Consider the following 19,386-nt stretch of genomic DNA (forward strand, 5'->3'; position numbering starts at 1 on the left):
AAGCAGTGACAGCACAATGAAAACTTCCTCTCACTTTCTCCGTCTAAGTGAAGCTAAACTTCATTCATCCATCTTGGTATCAGGAAACATTCCAGGGCAGCTTGGAGAGGGGGGATTTGTCCAGACACAATCAGCCTGAGTGGACGGCCTTGTTCTGGATACCATCCTATTCATTTGTGTTTCCATTCTTCTCAGGGACGGCTCACTAATCCAGGCAAAAACCTATTAACTGGCACTCCAGCTGACAGGAAGAGATAGATTGACAGTTTGTATTTAAATCAGCGTGTCTGGTGAGAGGTCATTTAAATTAGGATCTAAATTCTGTGCAGGGTGGGTGAGGGGGTTATGTCTGTACTTGTTTAAACATAAACTATCATAGACAACAAACTGCATCAGGTGGACTAAGGGCTTTTATTTTTGCAGATAGAACGACAGATCTCTAAAAAAACTGTTTAAGTGAAGCTTCTCATTTGATTTCCAGTGAAACCACTAGATGGAGACAATCTGTATGACCTTGCAGTGAGACAACCAGAGAATAACCCCAGTCAGGCCAATTTTCAGCAGGTGACGGGTGTTTGCTGCCCACCATGTTCGGAAAGCCACCATCTGACCACGCACAAACATTTTTACGCACGACCTCAAAAGTTGGAAATCCGCGTGGTGAGTTTATGAAAACGACATTAATGATTCAAGGGAATTCAAATTCAACATATACTACATTATTTTTGCAATCGCCTGATAGACAGAATCCAACAGGTGCCATGTTGAAGGGAAATTTAGAGCTGAATGTTTGGAGAGGTCACGTGTTATTTGGCGTCACCTGAAGAAAACGCCGGGTGGCACCTGAAACTGAAGAATAATATATGTTTTCAGGTAATTCCACGCACTATGTATGAGTTAAATGTGCTTTATAATGCGCTTAGCAACATGATAGCTGAGTTTAAATTGGGTTACAGGAGCAGTGCAACTTGAAAAATCGACAAATCTTCAGTTTCTGTGTCTTCCCAGTGACCTGTGATCTTGGCACAATCACTTGATTCACGACAGTTGTGTTTCATTATCTCAGCAGATGTTCATCAGTAGAATTAAAAAGCCTGAATAAACATAAGTCTTTTTAACCTATGACATAAAAAGACAGTTTGTTGATTCTCAGGTTGTAGTTTTTGTTCGAGAGAATTTGTAATGCTTGTTCCAACAGTTGAGGGAGGAATAGAGCCCTGATTGCTGCTGTTTGAGGTGTGAATGTCCTGCCCGTCTGCAACACTATGCAGCTTGTAAGCGCCAGAAAACCCACAAATGGTGTTGAATAGCCCCCGGATTTCGTCACATGCTAAGCAGACTGTCGGGGCAGGAACAGTCTCCAGCTTGACAATGGGGTTCCTTCTAATCCAACTTGTTTTCACTGTCTTGCTGGGACGCAAGGGTTTGCACATTAGCACTACGTTAACGTGAACAAAAGACGCGCATTCCCGAAACCCGAATGCTATCCTGCAAAGTCCCCTGGAGGGAGACCCTACTGTGCGCACAACGCTCCCCGACTGCTGTGCGCTCTCGGACCCTCTGCAATTACGCATCCAAACTCTCCGTTGTACATCTGCTGACCAGTCCCGACGTGTACACTGTCCTCAATATAGAATAATGTTTTTCGATGGGTTAAAACGTGCATGATTTGCCTTCTGAAATAAGATTAACTTGCACCAATTAGACTCTGAAAATGTGAATTTATCTCAATCTAAAAGACTCAAACTATTTCTCGGATGAAGCCCATGTAATGCCACGTTTACTTAATTATTTCAGCTGACAAATGACCCCTTTTTCTGTGTTTGTATATTAGCCGTTCCTTATGTATATTGCTCGTCAGAAATTGTTGATTGCATGTCAGCTTCAATCGAGATTAATTCTTTCTTGAAGCTCACCCCCACCCCCCTCCCTCCCTCGTGTTTTACCCACGCCTTTAGAAGAAAGTCCTCAGTATCATTAGAAAGCCATACAAATCCAGTCGTGTAGTTTTTGTTGACATAATGAAACTGTTAATTTGTTTAAAATAATCTTTGTTTATTTGGTAATAAACTTAGTTTATTTTAAGTTTATTAAGCTCCAAAAGTGGGCACGCACACACATACTTCTCATGCAGCTTTCGTGCGTAAATATTGGCACTGTTTCCAAAGCAAACTCGGAATCTGGGAATCTGTTGTAAGTGGTGTGTTGATATTACCTTAAGCGTTATTTACAGGTTTACTGTCTCCCAGACTCTCTGCCCCTTTCTACACACAACCCCCCCCTGCCGCCCCCTAAGGTGATCGGTCATTCTGCTCTCAGATAACGCGTCATTCCCCCCTCGATTACGCAGCGGGATTTACATGAAACTGTTAATTGTTTGCTCTTCAAATAGAGTCAGCTTGGAGCCAGCAGTCTGCCAGAAGTTAAGGACCGACTCTTGTGACCTCCCTCCCCCCTCTCGGCGCCCCTGTCCGAACTCTACAGGGCGATCTTCCCCCCGGGCTGATCATCAGCATGACAAAGCACTGGCCGGAGCAGAGCCCCATGGCACCACCCGCTCTGTCCCACCACATCGGAGAGCACCACGACCATCAACTTGACTTCCCCAGAAATGCGCAGCAGAGTTTTCCTATTACCAGCGGCGTAACGTGGGACTCTCCGGCCCAACATTGGTCTCTCCACCCGGCTCAGATGGTTCCCCAGCAGCCGCCGCGCTTGGAGAAGCTCTCTGCGCGCACGGAACATCTCACCGGTGCCACGGCGTTCATGGATAAACCCGTGCCACCGGGTGCGTCATACGCGAATGCGCAAGATGCCCACTACAAACAGGAAACTATTAACCGAGACTCTTGGAGCAATGAAAGGAAGAAAAGTAGGAACGGCGATGGGAAGAAAAAGAACTATCAGCGTTACCCAAAACCACCGTACTCATATCTGGCTATGATCGCTATGGTCATCCAAAGGTCCCCGGAGAAGAAACTGACATTATCCGAGGTAAGAATGAAAATACACTGGTGCTGTGGGAGTGTTGGGTGGGATTATACTGTGTGTGTGTTTTAGTTTTGAGGAAAAACACTCGTTTACAAGGATCTGATGTTTGCCTATCAGGGGAAATACACTTTGTTATAATTGTATTGACAGTGCAAGGACAGATTTATAATTAGATTGATAGTAAAATGGACAAAACGTGTAACAAACTGACCAATGGTGACAGAACTTTAATTTCGATTAATTCAAATTTAACAGAAAAAAAGGACAATTATATTCTCCATCTTATCTGATGTATAAAAGTCCAAAATTATTTCTCTTTATGAATATAACTCTGTGGTTATTCACAACATATGATATGAAGAGTTCATGTTGCTGTTAATAATAATAATAACTTGAATTTATATTGCGCCTTTCAAGAGACCCAATGAAGCTTAAAGAAAAACAAAACTGTAACACACTTTTCAGCACCTTCCTGTGTCCTTCATTGTACTTAAGTATTATTGTTGGGGTCCAATATTAAATCTGTACATTGTGAGTGACTTGTGTGGATTCAGTTTGAAGGACAAATATTTTACACTCTAATTAACTGGGTGTTTTTCAGAGACATGTTACATTTTTTTTTGTTTGCAGTTACTTAAGTGTAAAATGCCCAAATGTCCATGCACTGTCACATAAAGTGACAGAAAGCAGCCAGCTCTTGGTGACACTTGAGTGACCACCATTCCTGCCATTCTTTGTTTGCTTTGATAAGGTTAGACAGCAGTGAAACCAGACCCTGATCTGTAACAGGAAAGTGATAAGATACAAGTCACGGCAAAATCATGTCTGTGCCAGATTTATCCTCGTATAAAGGAACTGCTCGTGAAATATAAATTCTCCGTCTTCTGTGCTTGTGTGCAACCAGGCGGCCATACTGATGTATTTTTTTTATTTCTAGATCCTGAAGGAGATCAGCACCCTCTTCCCATTTTTTAAAGGAAACTACAAGGGCTGGCGGGACTCAGTGCGACACAACCTCTCCTCTTATGACTGCTTTGTTAAGGTTTGTATGATGAAACTGTGAAATCATTTATGGACAAAACCCTAAAGTTGTGTTTAATTAGTGGTTTTGAAGGGAATGCTGTTCGATGACAGATGAGATATTATGTTGTAATGGTGGACATTACTGCCTGACTAGGTTGTCAGGTCAAACATTCCTCTCACTGTCCATACTCCCTCCACATGTAGGTGCTGAAGGACCCAAGCAAACCCCAGGGCAAAGGCAATTTCTGGGCAGTGGAGCTGAGCCGTGTTCCTCTGGAGCTCCTCAAGAGGCAGAACACGGCCGTGTCGCGCCAAGATGAGACCATCTTTGCCCAGGATCTGGCTCCCTACATCCTACAGGGACACAAGCCAGAATCTGAGCTGACCCCTGACCCTGTGACCTCCAACCTTCCCATGCGCTCCAGAAACCCCTCCCCATCACAGGAGGACTTGTTCCGACCAAAGCTGGACTCGTCCTTCGCCATCGACTCCCTGCTTCACAGCCTCAGGCCGACTAGTGCTTCTGGGGATGTGGAGGTGCCTACCAGGGACTGCTGGGGGGACGTGGAGCGCCCTCTGCCTTCTCCTCCTCCACGACCCCGCTATGCATCCTCTGCCCGTAGTGCCTCTGCCAGCTCTGCCAGCCCAGCTTCTACGTCTTCTTCCTCCTCTGATGAGGAATGGAAGGGACTGTCCTTGTCTGGGAAGCGTGTTCCCCCAGATGGAGAAGCAGGGTCGGATGGGTATGAGGACTATAGGCCACCGCTGCACAAATCCGCCAGACGGGAGGCTGTTGCACCACCATGGGAGCTCCCTACATCCTACGCCAAATACGCTCCTCCCAATGCTGTTGCCCCACCCAGCATGCGGTTCAACGGCGGCCCCCTAATGCCGCTGCATGGCGGACTTCCCATTTATAGCTACGGTAGCTCCCCTGTAGCACCCGGTCACTTCTTAAGTCACGCATATTGGCCCATCCTGCCCAGTGGGCGAGTCCAAGCCCCCCCCCTCATCATGGACCTGGACAATATGTTGCAGTCTGTGCCTCCAAATAAGAGTGTGTTTGACGTCCTGGTACCGGCCAATCCGAACTCTCACTCACATCATCAACAACCGAGTCAGTACACCCTGCAGAATGGGCCTCCTTTAAACAGATACCCACAGTACTGACCGACCCAAAGGCAGATCACGCAGACATGCACGGACACTAAATCACTGTGACGTGACCATAAGTGCTGCAACTGAGTCTCGATCATTACATACAGCTTGAGCGACGTTGGCTAATATGCAAAGGGCGCTAAACTGCAGACACAGCTATTGTTTGATTCATGTTTTTGTCAAGTTGAAAAGTCAGTGTTTTATTTCTATTTTTTCAAGCTCAATATTTTTTAGAACTACCTCAAAATACTATACAACAAAACAACTATCTACCTCAGGTCTCGGCTCTTTGCACTGTCGATGTTATTTGCACTGTGTATTTTTTTATGCACATGACTTTCCTTACAGGGATTGCTTTTGAATGTTGTCTTACCTATTGTGACTGCTGAATGTATTGTTGGTTTTACAATCATGTGAAATACTGACTGTATGTAGACAGTGCATTCACTGAAACTGTGCAACAAAATCTGCATTTCTCAGTTTATCTTGCAAGTATTTTATACAGAATATCGATAAAAACTCAATGCCATGTTTTTTCTGCCACACACTGGTGCGTTCTTCTTTGCTCCGATGCCCAAATGTACAGGACACGTTGTTTACTATGTTTTCCTCGTCTTAAATTGATCCTGTGCAGCTAATATCTTAACCTCATAGACAGTGGTGTTACAATTTAGCTCTATAATTGCCTTGAGATACTTTAACGTAAAGTTTAACATAGGGAAACGGTCATTGTAGATTCTTGTCGATCTGTAAAAGCTGCTGCCGTCTTCCCATGACACTAAAGACCATCTTCTGACCGGGATTGTGATTCCTGTGGAATTTGCACCGCCGGTTATTTGCACTATTTTAATGTCACGATCATCTTCCGAGATTGCTTATAAATGTCTGCCTGTACCTCGACAGCTCAATGTTTTGTCAGTTTCTTGCCATTTTTTCCCTGTGGTCTCTTGTTGTGCTGAGCTGAGGTGAAAGGCCAGCCCAGAAATTTGAGAGTCAAAAGAATGTAATGGAGTTCAACAGGGTATGTAATAAAATGCTGTTTATTTTAACTGGGCTGCTCGGTGATGTTTCGCAATAAGAAAAGTGAAACTGCACAATCATAAAACAACTTGGGGTGTTCTAACATATTCTCACAGATGATTTAGTCGTGGCTGGTTTATGTGATGGACCCTCTGTCTTAAAAGCTGAATTTGACTGGTTCCCACTCTCCATCAACAACAACAACACAGATTCTCAAGCTGATGATCTGTAGTAGATAAAGTGGAAAGACAGCAGGGTGTCAGTCGCAAGTATGATAGATTGTTTTACCACTTGAATTGTGATCCATAAACAAGGAAACCCATCTTTGATCCACAGGCCACGGTATCTTGAGATTGAGAGACACACACACACACACACACACACACACACACACGGCTGATTTACATCAGCAGCCGTCAGCCTCCTGCTGCTTCCCTCTGCTGTGACCACTATCCCTCTTTATCAGCGGCCTCCTTACGCATGCCTGCACTGCACTCCCTCATCGTCCTCTGCTCCTCACCCACAGATGAGAGGAAGGCACACCTTTTTTTTGTTGTTGTCCCAACCCCCCACCCAAAACACACCGGCACCACCGTTCTGGATTGTATCTCAACACACCCTGATGAATTTACATGAACGACTACGCTGCCTCATTCTCGGCCTTTGCAGGTTTTGCCCTAAGCCGTATGAAGAGTGACCAATGATCTAAATGCAGCGAATGTATTTTGGTTTTGCAGACACTTGCAGGCTGTTGTGTTATTTGAATGATTTCAACAACCTCCCTGATTCCTCCTCAAATTGCATGAGGAAACATTCCTTCCAAGTGTTTTTACATAATTAATACAATATAAACTGATGTGAATATGAACATTGTAAATTGAGTTAAGAAATAATTGCTTTGTATATATCTTTACGTTTCTAAAGTTTATTCAACAGATCCCCCTGTCCTATACGAGAAATGTGACAATACTAATATCTTAGGAAAAAAATACGAAAATTTCATGGGTAGAAACTGGATTTATTTGTCAGAAACCACATCAAGTTGTGCTGTTCGATAAGTTGTTGTTCCAGTCAAACCAGGTTGGCTTGATCCTCTTGAGCAGTTAAACTGGAATTAATGTTAAAACAAGTGGTCCTACTCACAGTGGTGACTATGGGTTCTTCATTAAATCTTGGTTACTGAAAAAGTACCCTATAATATGTATTAAAATGGAATGGCCGAACACTCAGAGTTGCTGTTAGTAGCATCACAGAAAATGATATTTCTGTGTTTTACATGTGGCAACACTGGTGCAGCGGTTAGCACCATCACCACATCGAATTCAAACACGAGCAGCTTAATCTGAGACTAAATTGTCCGTTGGTGTAAATGTGATAATGAATGGTTGTGGCGACCTCTCCAGGGTGCACCCCCACCGACTGTCCTATCCTTACAGGATAAGCTGCATAGATACAGATACTGTAAAAGAGTGTCACTGTAAAACGTTGGCTCTTGTGGTGTTGACAGCAGAATCTGATCAAATGTTGCTCGCCTCCATCGTCTATTTATCAGAGTTATTATGAGACTATTGCTGCCACTGTTTTCCTTCCTCATTTTAAAGAATTTCTCCATCTTTATCAAACAGCCTCACTCCTGTGCTTTCCTGATCTGTCCCCCCCCCCTCTCCTCTGCCTTGTCTGTTCACTCTCTCCTGTTTTCCTTTTTTCCCCCTCACACTCCCTCTTGTGCCATTCGGTATTCGAATACGCTGCCCCTCTCCAGGAAGGTCTCGTTCAAGCGCCTGCGCTTGGTCCGAGGTTTAGGGACACTTTCCTCCTCTCTTCCGTATCCTCCTCCTCCAGGAGTGTAGAGGCAGAACATGTCCTGTCGGGGGGGAGACACACACTTTAAGTGAATACCCAATACTTCATCTTTCATTACTTTTCTCTGCCTGCACTTGGTGGGTGCCTACCATTTCATTAAATTCTTGGCTGTATATGCTTGGTGGAACGAAATACAAATAAATAATATAATCAATCAGAACCGTTGTACCTCATCAAAATTAAGTAGAAAGATATGAATTCTGTGGGTTTCACCATATCTAAAATATAAAGCTATAGATCCATTTCCACAAGAACAATTCCACAAGAACAATTTCTTGCAGCGTAATAAACTTCAGAAAGGTTTTCTTGTCTCAACAAAATGTGGTGTTAGTGTTATTCTGAGAGTGTTTATTTTCCCCACACACACATTGTGCCATCTTACCCCAGGCTGGAGGCTGATGCTGGTTTTGGCCCCCAGGTTGAGGACTCTTCCATCTGCCCTGTGGAGCAGGTTCAGCCCTGCTGCACCGTCCTCACCCCCTGACAAGGAGACACAGAGAGGACTAAGGCATCATTCACACTAACACATGTCTGTTTTAAGATGCATCACTTTTGCTACATTTAGTTTTCAGCCCCTAAAACTGAAAGTTTGAAAACTTTGGGGTTGCGATGATGAGGATGATGAAGTCAACCACATTCGCTTTCTGATTGGCTCTTATCAGTCGCAACTCGACTACCAGCGGTGAATGCAAACCGTTTCTCACACTTACTGGCAGATAACAGTTCCACCTCATCGGTCCATGAACCCCCCCCCGCTCCTACTTTTCAATATTGCTGATACTTGTTCATAGAATTTTCTGGTAACCAACCAACTGCACTCTAGACAATCTGCTTCCTGTTTACACCGGTACACAAATGCCCAGTGTACATGAATGGTCATGGGATATGCATTTTCTGGGATTGGTGTGGATGGAGCCTAACTTTACATCTTGAAAGAAACACAGACACCACTCACTACTTGGTAAAAACGAAAACAATGTTAAAACCTAACCAATAACAAAGTCATTTATTGAGGACGTCTGAAGGCGGAGAGTTTACCCTGCAGGCCGTAGGGGCAGGTGGACCTCCTCTCCGTCAGCACCGACAGAACCACTTTGTTCCTGAACAGAAGTTTGCGGACCACTCCGTCTCCACCGGCGTACTTCCCTGGACCTCCTGAGCCGGGCCGCAGAGAGAACTGCTCTAAGATCACCGGGTACCTGAACACCAGCCAGACAGGAACCAATGTACAGATCAATGATAACACGTTACTGTAACACATTACATTAATTCAATAAGTTTCTTTAAGTCAATCTTGAACTGATGTCCGACCTCTTCTCCAGAATTTCAGGGTCAGTGATGCGTGTGTTAGTCATGTGACTGTGAACACCACTCCGCCCACTCCAGCCTGGCCCCGCCCCTGCTCCCCCGGCGACTGTTTCATAGTAACCGATGTTCTCGCTGCCAAAGGAAATGTTGTTCATGCAGCCCTGATGGAAAGAGGAATGACAAATAGAAAGATTTCAGTTTCCAAAATGACATAAACATTGAACTTACTAAAAGTGAAAACATTTTCTAAAAGACAAATGAAGCCGTTCTTACCTGTGATGCAGCGCACACCTCAAACGCTCTAAAGATGACGTCAACTACTCTCTGGGATGTGAGAACATTTCCTCCGACCACAGCTGCATTCTCGGAAGGCTGGAGGATCGAGCCAGGGGGGATGATGACTTTGATCGGTGCAAGACAACCCTGGACATGACAAAGTCGATAAATTAATAAATTAATATTACAACAGTGTTTAGATTGAATTGAATATTATTTCTTGGGCCGAATTTGAATTCATTTTCAAATGTGTGATGAATTACTAAACGTACAATCAAAAGCCAAATCACTCACATAACATTTTTTAAGAAACATTGATTATTGAACAGAAGCTTTGAACCTCTTTTAAGAAGAATTGATTTTCCTCTGCAGGTTTTAAAAGTATCTGGTTGTTAGTTTGACTCTCTCAAAGCAGCCTGACTAAGCTTGTCTGCCAAAATGTTGGACCAATGACCACGAGCGTGGCCGGGACAAAATTTGAAAATAAGATTAACTCTATTAATTAACTATTAAAGCATGGAATTTTACAGAGACTTTCACCACATATTTTATTGTTTGGCGATATTCATTAATCTTGTCACTGTTCCTTACTGCGAGGGTAAGTTGGACTTTCAGAAGCCATTAAAGCTTGTGTAAAAACACAGTGAAAAATACTTGTATTAATTAATTTTTATTACATATTGTAATTTGCAGTTGTTCGTGCTGATTCAGGAACATTTAAGAGACCATGGAAAACTTTGTGTCTAGAGAGCCTAACAAATTTAAAGCTGCCCATTGGAACCCTTCTCTGCACAAAACGATGCCTCAACAGATACTCTGACTCCCCAAGAGTTATTGGAATGAAACATGTGAACCTGATTGAGGGGGATGTCCTGTCCCACCATACAGCGCAGGCAGTAGATGAGGGCAGAGAGGGTGATGGCCCGAGGAGCGTTGCAGTTCCCCCACACCTCTGTCCCAGTCCCTGAGAAGTCAAACACCGCGCTGCCCTGTAACGATGGAGGTTTACAAAGTTGATATCCTGGGTTTTCCCTTTGCAAGATAAAGAGATTATGAAGATAATGAAGAAGAGATTCCCGCTGCTCACCTCTTCTTCATTAATCTGCACCCGCAGTCTGATTGGCGTCCCGTCATCCATGAAATCCTCCGACTCCACCTCCAGGGATCCAGTCTGTTGCCGTCGGCGACGTGCAAAGTCTCTCAGCATGTCCCTCACTGCAAGCTCTGCATTGCTCTGAAACAGTTACACACAAAAGCTGGAGCAGTGCAACACAACCAATGATAAAACACAATACTTTTCAGAATATTTTTTATTCTGTTTCACACACTCACTTGGATGTACCCCATGTAGGCCTGCACCACAGCCAGTCCGTAGCCGTCAATCAACTCCCCCACCAGCTGGCTGCCTCTCTGATTGGCTGCCACCTGAGCCCGCAGGTCTGACAGGTTGTCGTGGAGATTACGAGTCCCAGAGCAGTCTGGGTACTGGGCCGGAGCCATCAGAGCTTTGGTTACAGCTGATATGGAGAAGGAAGGGGAAGCAGCAGGAGGGAGAAGAGCAACAGGGAAGAGAGAGCGGACAAAGAGAAAAGCATTAAGGGGTGGGAAATAAAGAGTAGAGAAAGTGATTAGAATGTTACAAAATATGACACTAAACATTCAATCCCATCATTTAGTTTCACTGCTTGGTTCTACTATGCATACAGTCACTGATTTACTGCCGTCTCATGAAGGAGTCTTTATCTCATGGATAAGATACAGCTCTGTATCACGTCTACTCCTTCTTTTCATCAGCCTCTCACTTTCATCTCTTACCCTCCTCCTGGAACACCCCACCAGTGACGAGTTTGAAGGACATGAAGACAGCGCCCTCCTGCTGAAGGGAGGTGGAATGAGGGGGCATGGAGCCTGGAGTGATGCCACCAATGTCGGCATGGTGCCCCCTGCTGGCTACGAAGAAAACCGGGCCCCTCACGCCTTTTCGAAACACCTGTGATGAGAAGAAGGAGAAATGAAACAGCGAGAAAGAGATGAGAAAGGAAGGAGTGACACTGAGGAGAGCAAGGACTAACTGGTGTGATGACTGTGAGGTCCGGAAGGTGGCTGCCCCCAGCACAGGGGTGGTTACTCAGAATCACATCCCCTTCTCTCAGTTCGTTCCCCAGCGTTCTGATCTGCGGAGGGGAGAAGCAGAAAAATGACTTTCCTTTTCCACTCTTCCTAGATCTGTTATGTTGTGTAGCTGCTTTGCTTCTGGGTGCTGTTCTGCTGCTGAAACAACACAGCAAAGCTACACATCCCTCACCTGGTACTGGACTGTCTCCTGCATGGCCCCCAGGTGAACGGGTATGTGAGGCGCGTTGGACACGAGACCGCCGTCTGGTCCGAACACAGCGCAGGAGAAGTCCAGACGTTCCTTGATGTTGGTGGAGATGGAGGTTCTTTGGAGAACTCGGCCCATTTGCTCTATAGAGTAAAGATCCATGGAACAACTCAATAAGAAGTTAACACTGAAACATAACCAAAGCTTTACAGATTTTCTTCAGTTTTCTCCCAAACAGCTTTTCCCTTCGTCCTCATTCTCTCTTGTTCTACCTGCTATGCTCATGAAGCGGTGGGAGAAGATGGAGAGCTGCACGGTGTTGAGCTCGGTGCCCACAGCGCAGTGAGGGTCTGAGCCCACGGAAATGCAAACATCGCCCCCTTCTGTCAGATGGGCCTCACAGCAGGGCTCCACCAGGATGGTGCTGATGGAGGAAAGAGCAGAGGAAAACTGTTAATGAACATTTATACAAACACAGATGTTCAGGCAAGTTGAAAGCAGACATTCTAATCAACCCCCCGAAAATGTAATAAACATACTGCAAGTATTTTAGTTTGAAAATGCGTGCCTGTTCTTATCAATAATAATAGCAGGTCCCTGGATGCTGTGACCAAACGGCAGCTCCTCCCATAGAAACACGCTGGTGTCCAGGTAACCGTCCTCAAAGTAACACTTGGTCATCTAAACAGAAGAACAGGGATAAAATAATTATTACAACAATACCATAACTGTGTCCCGACCAGAAAGTTCAATTTTTTTCGAGAAGGGAAATAAATGTTGCAAGTTTGAACAAGATGGTTCTATAGACAAAGTTTGAAGAGTGTGAATGTCCATATATGTCTGTATATATAAAATATTCGGGTTTGTGTTTCTGTGAAGTGAGTCCACACACCGTGGCAGGCTTGGTATCTCCCGGTCCTTTCTTTGGTTTATATACTGACTTGATACCAGATCGTCCACAGCCCCTCACTCTGATGTCGTCAACCATGATGGCTCTGTCCGGGATGGTGAATCCAAATTCCTTCAAATAACTAGAGAGGAAAAGGAGGTGTGTGACGTAAGAGATGGAGATTAAAGTGGAGAAAGTAAATCCTGAGTAGTGTCAATAAATGTCAGCTCCACAGTTTACTAATCTTATCTTCTATGGAAAAATGACACATTAACTTACTGCTGTGTTTGCCTACACACTGTGAACATAAGGCTTGAGGCATGAAGGAGCCAAAGTGAACGAGGCAATGATTTATTCACTTATGACTGAGTACAGTGAATGGAGACATGAATGAACAGGGGAGTGAACCATGCACTAACCGTTTAGTGAAGGCGCTGTGGAAGTCTCCAGCTCGACAGGACTTGGCATCGCTGGGGTAACCGGCAGCGGTAACCATGAGTGCACAGTCGGTGCCCTTATAACGCAGGTGGAGGAAAACCTCAGTGGTGATCTGACCGCTGAAGAAGACAGGAAACACAATGCTTTAGTCTGGTGTGAAAGTGTGAAGATTAACGGGTGGTTGACCCTGTGTTCTGTGGGGGCTGACCTGTCAAAGCCACGTGCAGAGAGTGTGTCATTGCAGCGTTTTGAGAGCTGCCCCACCCTCCGGTCGAGCTCGCGGAAACAGCTCTGATCATACTGCAGCGAGCACGGCTCCTGCACCTCCTCCACCACATCAGCTAGAGCCAGACCGTAGGCTGAGAGCACGCCACTGTACCTGCAAGACGCACACGTTACACGTTAGTGCCACACGGCTGTCTGCTTCTCTGGATTTACTAAACCAGAAAACAATAATTAGATTTTTGCATGATGCACCCCACTATCAACCTTACTTATGTATAAAGACGGTCTTCATCCCCAGGGCTCGAGCAATAGCACACGCATGTTGTCCACCTGCACCCCCGAAACATGCTAACACATGCTGAGATGTATCATGACCTTTAGCCTGTGAAGGAGAAAAAAATATTAAGATTTTTCCACAATTCGCTATTTTAACCAAATATAATATAAATATTTCAACTAGCTTGAGCAACCCTAATGACCTGCGTCAGAGCTCTGATTGGCCGGCACATGGCCTCATTGGCGACACGAATGAATCCCATGGCAACCTCCTCCACGCTCATCCCTGACTGGCTGTTTGGCAACACAGGGTTGTGTGAGTGTTTGGCTCCATTTGTGTTAACCTTCTAAACAGAAACACACATTAGCCTCATCATTAGCATTATCCCATAGAGAAGGAAATTACAGCTCTACTGAATAGTTCAGCAAATGTCAGTGCCTGTGACTGGTTGGAAGACAGGAAGAGGTTGATCTCTTGGGTGAGTTGACGGAAGTGCTTCATGGTCTCCTCCAATGACAGTGGCTCGTTCTCACCGGGCCCAAAGATCTTTGGGAAGAAGGACGGGAGGAGTCGCCCCAGTGCTAAGTTTGCATCAGTCACCGTCAGAGGGCCACCTAGGACAACACCACAGAGAATCAACTATAGTCCTGTTTCACCAAAAATATGTTATTCTGGTTTTGTATAAGATGCTTAATTCATAATAATCGATTTTTATTAGATAATGATTTAAAATGTGGATGAAACTACAGAGTATGAGAAAAAGTGAGCTGCATATGTATAGTTACCTTTCCTGTAGCACGCTGGTCCTGGATGGGCACCTGCAGACTCCGGTCCAACCACAAACATCCCTGATCTGAGAAATTAAAGGAAAGAATAGAAACAAGGGCGAAAGGAGAGAGAGATTCATTATGTATGTCAGAGCACATGACCTGCTAATCATAATAAATACAATTATGTACGATAAACACGGACCTGAAGAAGAGTCGCGACCCTCCTCCTGCAGCCACGGTGTTGATGTCCAGCTGTGGCGCTTGCAGGGTGACTCCAGCTGTGGTCGCCTCAAACACGTGTTCATACTGACCAGCGTATCTACTCACATCTGTAGAGGTTCCTGCAGGGTAAGAAAACAGAGTGAGTCAGGAATATGATATGATAAAAAAGTGTATAAAAGTGACTAGTGTTATGGCAAGAAGTTCTTTCCATTGTTTGTGCGCTCACTGTTGGCTTAAGTTAAAAGATTTAGTATTCCCTCTACTCACCGCCCATGTCGAAGCCAATCACAGGCTTTTTCTCCATCTGGTTGTAAGAAGTGATGGCGTATCCCACCACCCCCCCTGCTGGGCCCGACAGAACGGCCCGCGAACCACAGAACTGATCCATGGGGGTCAGACCTCCATCTGACTGCATGAACAACACGTCCACGCCCTGAGGTCAGAGGAACGTAAGATATCAGTTCAGACGAAACGGCATCTGAAACTTACAGTCACAACAAAAAGATGTTGATGTGAGGGACGCACCTTCAGGCCACCCTTAAAGCCGGAGGTGAAGCCTTTTAAGTACTGGCGGATCTTGGGGGTGAGGTAGGCGTCGGCACACACAGTGTAGCCCCGGGGCACGGCCCGCACCATGGGCATGACCTCGCTGGACAGGGACACCTGAGTGAAGCCCAGAGAGCGAGCCAGGGCGCCCACTGCTTTCTCATGATCCGACCATCTGATGGAAAAACAAATGTGGAATGTAAGTCTATCATAAAGCTGTTACACAATTTCACGACTGTTGTGTTTGTCTTGTCACTAAAAACCTTCTGAATTTAATGTAAAGATGTGTATTTTTATTTCAACATGTGACAGGAGGTGAAATGTTAAAAAATTGAAACTTCCTATTTTAACCCAACCGAAGAAACTTGAGATAAAACCTCATCAGATAGTTTCTTCAGTTGTTATTGGACTTTAAGCCACAAGTGGGAGTAGACTTGAAGAAAAGGAGGGAGGGATAGGAAGAAAAACGTGAACTTACACCTCCTAAAACATGTGGATTACATATACAGTAGAAACATATACAGTAGAAACATATACAGTAGAAACCTGTAAACATTAACATGTTCAGTGTACTGATAGAAACAAGGAGACAGTGATGAATGTAACATGAAGACTTTCAGATGGGAAAATGCCCTAAGGGCAATGACAAAATATTTGTTGAAGAAATAGAGGTAAGTAAAGAATAAATATAGTTTGAGTAAATATGAGGCTGTGTCCCTAAAGGAAGAGAAACAAGTTGTGCTACTGACGTGTACGAGTGTAACAGGAGGACGGCCACACAGGTGATCCCACGAGACAGAACTCCTCTCAGGTCTTTCTCAACACACTCGAGATCCAGCTCCTTCCACAACTCCAGAGAATCACCGGTGCTGCCTGAGGAGAACCAGTACACCCACATTTTTTGTAGTAAACCAGAAAATCCAGAAATAGAAATACTTCAGTCAGTAAAGTGGTGAACTGCAATTAGTGAGGATAAAACATTTAGCATTTAAAGGAGACATATTCTGCTCATATTCAGGTTCATAATTTTAATTAGGGGTATTACTTGAAAACCATCTCTTTTCTGGTTCAGTGCATTGCTGCAGCTCCTCTTTTCAGCCTCTGCCTGAAACACGTGGTCTTAGCTCCTGTCTCTTTAAGACATATATCACACTACAGGAAAGAAAAACTGAAACAGCATCATATATCTCCTTTAATATAAATTCAAAGTGGGCAAGTTTGGGATTCAACGACCAAATCGTGAACTTATAAAAGAGAACTCGTAGTCGTGTTTTATGCACCTGTCACAATACGTTTGGCGCCTTTCCGGGGAAGCTGGCAGCCATCTTGGCTCAGGACGACTCGCTCGTCCACCTCTATTATCTCCTCGTACAACACTTCAGGCATGGCAACCTCCTGGTAAAACACACGCCCTGGTTAGGGCAAGTCAAAACAGGTGGACCGAGAAGACAATCATCGGACTTACACTATGTCCCAGTGTTACAGAGATAAGATTGAACGCAACATATCACAACATACATACCAGAGTTACATGTATGTTAATGATCCAGTGATAACACTGAACATTATTACACGTATGCTATTAACAGAATATCAGCTTCATAGATAAGTAACCACTTCAACAACGGGTGGGGGGGTCAAATTCCAAGACCTGCCCCCAGGGTCTGTACACAAGGTAATAACTAAACCTCATGCTGCAGGGTCCGTGCGTATCCCTGTATTCAGGCAACTCCAGGGCACCACATACAGTGCAGCTCCAAATACATAATGATGCTTATCTGGATCAAGAAATTAATCTGTGAACTACTCCGTTAACATCTTACATGATCGTGTCTCTTCTCGCTTTAACCTTTTGAGTAAAATTCACTTCGAAAAAGGACAAACCAGATCAAACAGCTTCGGCCTGGCCTGCGTTCCGATGTGCAGCAAGTCCTTGAAGCCCTTTGTGACCAGGAGCGCCGTCCGCTCGCCCTCTCGCTCTAGCAAAGCGTTGGTCGCCACCGTCGTGCCCATTCTGATCCAGCCAATCAGAGAGGTGTCGACAGGCTGCTCGCGAGGGAAGACGCGGCCAGTTTCCTGTCAACAAATATATATCACATACTGTTCTATAGCTGCTGTTTTGATGTAAATGCAACGTTATAAATTATTGCATATGCTGTATTTTTCTCCTCTGTGCATTATCATACTAGACCTCAGGAAACCCACGAGCTTAGCAGAAACACATCATAACCATAAACTGCTTTCTAACATTTTATAAGAGAAGAGTATGTTTTATCACATCGCTCCATCTTGTCATGTTACCTCCTCCAGGACTCTGCGGATCCCCTCAGTGGGAGCGTCCTTGTAGTTCTGGGGGTCTCGAGACAGCAGCTTCAGGACTCTCTCTCGACCATCAGGCAACCGGGCGAACACGTCGGTGAAGGTGCCGCCCCGGTCGATGGCAAAGTCGAATTTCCCCTTATTCTCAGCCATGGTGGGAAGATGTTAAACAACTCTTGAACCTGGGAGTCAGAGAGGGTGGGTGGTGAGAGACTGACTTATTCACTGTCCAGTGCAACGACATCATCCGTCTACAACCCTCCCCCTGTCTGTCTTATGTAAACCAGATGTTCTCAGTAACTTCTACTCTCTCCTGGGCTCCTTATAGGACTTTGCACTGACTTCCATTCATTGTGAACAGCCTAATAAAACCCATATGCCTAACTTTAACCATGACCAATTCATGACTAGCCCTGAACTTAACCTAACCACAATCCACAACTTACCTCTAACCTTAACCAGGAGCTCGGAAATGACATTTAGCCTCGTTAGGACTGGGCTTTGGTCCCAATGATGTGTACTGGTGCACACATTCTTATACTTCCATTAGTGAGGACACTTTGACATCATGATGCATTCCCTGACCTTCAGAAAATAATGCCTCACCCTAATCTAAAACTAGTATTAACCCTTAAAGCAAGACCTTACCCTCGATTTGGCCATTTTAAAAAAAAGAGGACAAAATGTCCTCTCAAAGATATATTATTAGAAAGTACAGTTACTTGTAGGTAGTGCAGGTAGTGGTCAAGACAGACAGACAGACAGACAGACAGACACACAGGCTTCTGTCAATACTTAATTTTAGCTTCTCCTTATTACCACACACTTTAAGACACTGATTGACTATTTTTCTACATATTTTAAAAACTTGCCACAACCGTGACATTAAAAACAGGCAAAGATTGATTTAACGTGCAGATTTAAATTGTAACTTCTATGCATGTAGACGCTAATGCTCCTGGTGACAGCAACGTTAAAGAAACACTTGCTCCGAGCAGAGCGTGCAGGTCCCAGATGAAGCCTGCAGGGGAACCACTCACTGCACTGAAGCAAAGAGTAAAGCATCTGAAGCTCGCTGTGAATTCTGCAGGATTTCTTCTTCTTTGGCAGAGACACCATCAATACTGAGACTTTATATGACAGATAGAAAGATGTACGGTGAATCCCTGAAGGCTGCAGCTGCTCCCGGCTACACGTCGCTCTCTGCCATTTGGCGGAGGAGCATGAAAATCTCTAATCTTCTACTCCTGGTTCTACTCACCTGTCCGCCCCGGTGCTGCGCTGTCGTTCTGACAATCCTCTGATAATCCGGTAAAAGTGTCAGACCCGCCCGCTCCTCTGCTCTCCTCCGCTCGGTGTCTTCACGACAGTCGTAACCAAGTCGGTGGAGCCCCCTCTAGATGGGTGTAGTTAAACTCCGCCCCGCTGCGAGGAGCCGGCGGAGTGAAAAAACAAGCAGCTCTGTGTGCAGGAGATGAACGTGCACATGGAGGAAGTTAACCCGAGGGGAAATTAGTTTTCTCCGCATCACTCCGATTATATTCATTTTGATATATTAATTAAAACACATGTACTTATTTATATTTGATGGAAAATATTAATGTGTTTTTAATAGCTTAAACCCACTGACTCAAAATCATACCAGACAACACAGGAAGTCGAATTTACCTCTTTTTAAAATTTTCTCTCAAATAAAAGTGACAGAATAAATAACCACTGATGATTAATAAAAAGCCTC

General features: G+C 44.7%; 2 protein-coding genes across 6 annotated transcripts; one reads left to right on the forward strand and one right to left on the reverse strand.

Annotated features, from left to right (window-relative positions):
* The first annotated feature begins 482 nt into the window (after positions 1-482).
* foxh1 (forkhead box H1) lies at positions 483-6,221 on the forward strand. 2 transcript variants are annotated; one of them, XM_034572897.1, is made up of 5 exons: positions 581-660; positions 743-873; positions 2,393-2,994; positions 3,929-4,033; positions 4,219-6,221. In XM_034572897.1, the coding sequence occupies exons 3-5, from the start codon at positions 2,515-2,517 to the stop codon at positions 5,182-5,184; spliced, it is 1,551 nt and encodes a 516-aa protein (XP_034428788.1). In that variant the 5' UTR covers positions 581-660; positions 743-873; positions 2,393-2,514; the 3' UTR covers positions 5,185-6,221. The 2 variants fall into 2 exon arrangements, with proteins under 2 accessions (XP_034428789.1, XP_034428788.1); XM_034572898.1 differs by lacking the exon at positions 743-873 and having other exon boundaries at positions 483-660.
* A 968-nt stretch (positions 6,222-7,189) lies between these two features.
* Positions 7,190-19,117, reverse strand: oplah (5-oxoprolinase, ATP-hydrolysing). Of its 4 annotated transcripts, none has more exons than XM_034572704.1 (28): positions 18,910-19,117; positions 17,631-17,830; positions 17,214-17,405; positions 16,610-16,724; positions 16,079-16,202; positions 15,309-15,504; positions 15,051-15,216; positions 14,764-14,902; positions 14,577-14,644; positions 14,230-14,405; positions 13,994-14,137; positions 13,784-13,896; positions 13,498-13,668; positions 13,271-13,408; positions 12,855-12,993; positions 12,531-12,643; positions 12,235-12,386; positions 11,945-12,105; positions 11,712-11,813; positions 11,455-11,629; positions 10,972-11,156; positions 10,727-10,873; positions 10,494-10,628; positions 9,637-9,786; positions 9,367-9,524; positions 9,094-9,254; positions 8,438-8,535; positions 7,190-8,056 (listed from the first exon to the last, which is right to left on the reverse strand). In XM_034572704.1, the coding sequence occupies exons 2-28, from the start codon at positions 17,799-17,801 to the stop codon at positions 7,904-7,906; spliced, it is 3,942 nt and encodes a 1,313-aa protein (XP_034428595.1). In that variant the 5' UTR covers positions 17,802-17,830; positions 18,910-19,117; the 3' UTR covers positions 7,190-7,903. The 4 variants fall into 4 exon arrangements, with proteins under 4 accessions (XP_034428595.1, XP_034428597.1, XP_034428596.1 ...); XM_034572706.1 differs by having other exon boundaries at positions 13,994-14,134; positions 18,910-19,040; XM_034572705.1 differs by lacking the exon at positions 18,910-19,117 and adding an exon at positions 18,638-18,770.
* Positions 19,118-19,386: the final 269 nt, after the last annotated feature.

The sequence above is a fragment of the Hippoglossus hippoglossus genome, chromosome 20 (assembly GCF_009819705.1).
Source record: "Hippoglossus hippoglossus isolate fHipHip1 chromosome 20, fHipHip1.pri, whole genome shotgun sequence".
NCBI classification, from domain to species: Eukaryota; Metazoa; Chordata; class Actinopteri; order Pleuronectiformes; family Pleuronectidae; genus Hippoglossus; species Hippoglossus hippoglossus.

Coding starts and splice junctions, on each gene's coding strand:
- foxh1 (XM_034572898.1), top strand. CDS start 2,515: ATGACAAAGCACTGGCCGGAGCAGAGCCCCATGGCACCACCCGCTCTG. Junction 2,995..3,928: donor AGAAACTGACATTATCCGAG/GTAAGAATGAAA, acceptor TTTTATTTCTAG/ATCCTGAAGGAGATCAGCAC. Junction 4,034..4,218: donor CTTATGACTGCTTTGTTAAG/GTTTGTATGATG, acceptor CTCCACATGTAG/GTGCTGAAGGACCCAAGCAA.
- oplah (XM_034572704.1), bottom strand. CDS start 17,801: ATGGCTGAGAATAAGGGGAAATTCGACTTTGCCATCGACCGGGGCGGC. Junction 14,138..14,229: donor TGTCTTCCAACCAGTCACAG/GCACTGACATTT, acceptor GTTTCTGTTTAG/AAGGTTAACACAAATGGAGC. Junction 9,787..10,493: donor AGGACATCCCCCTCAATCAG/GTTCACATGTTT, acceptor TGTCATGTCCAG/GGTTGTCTTGCACCGATCAA.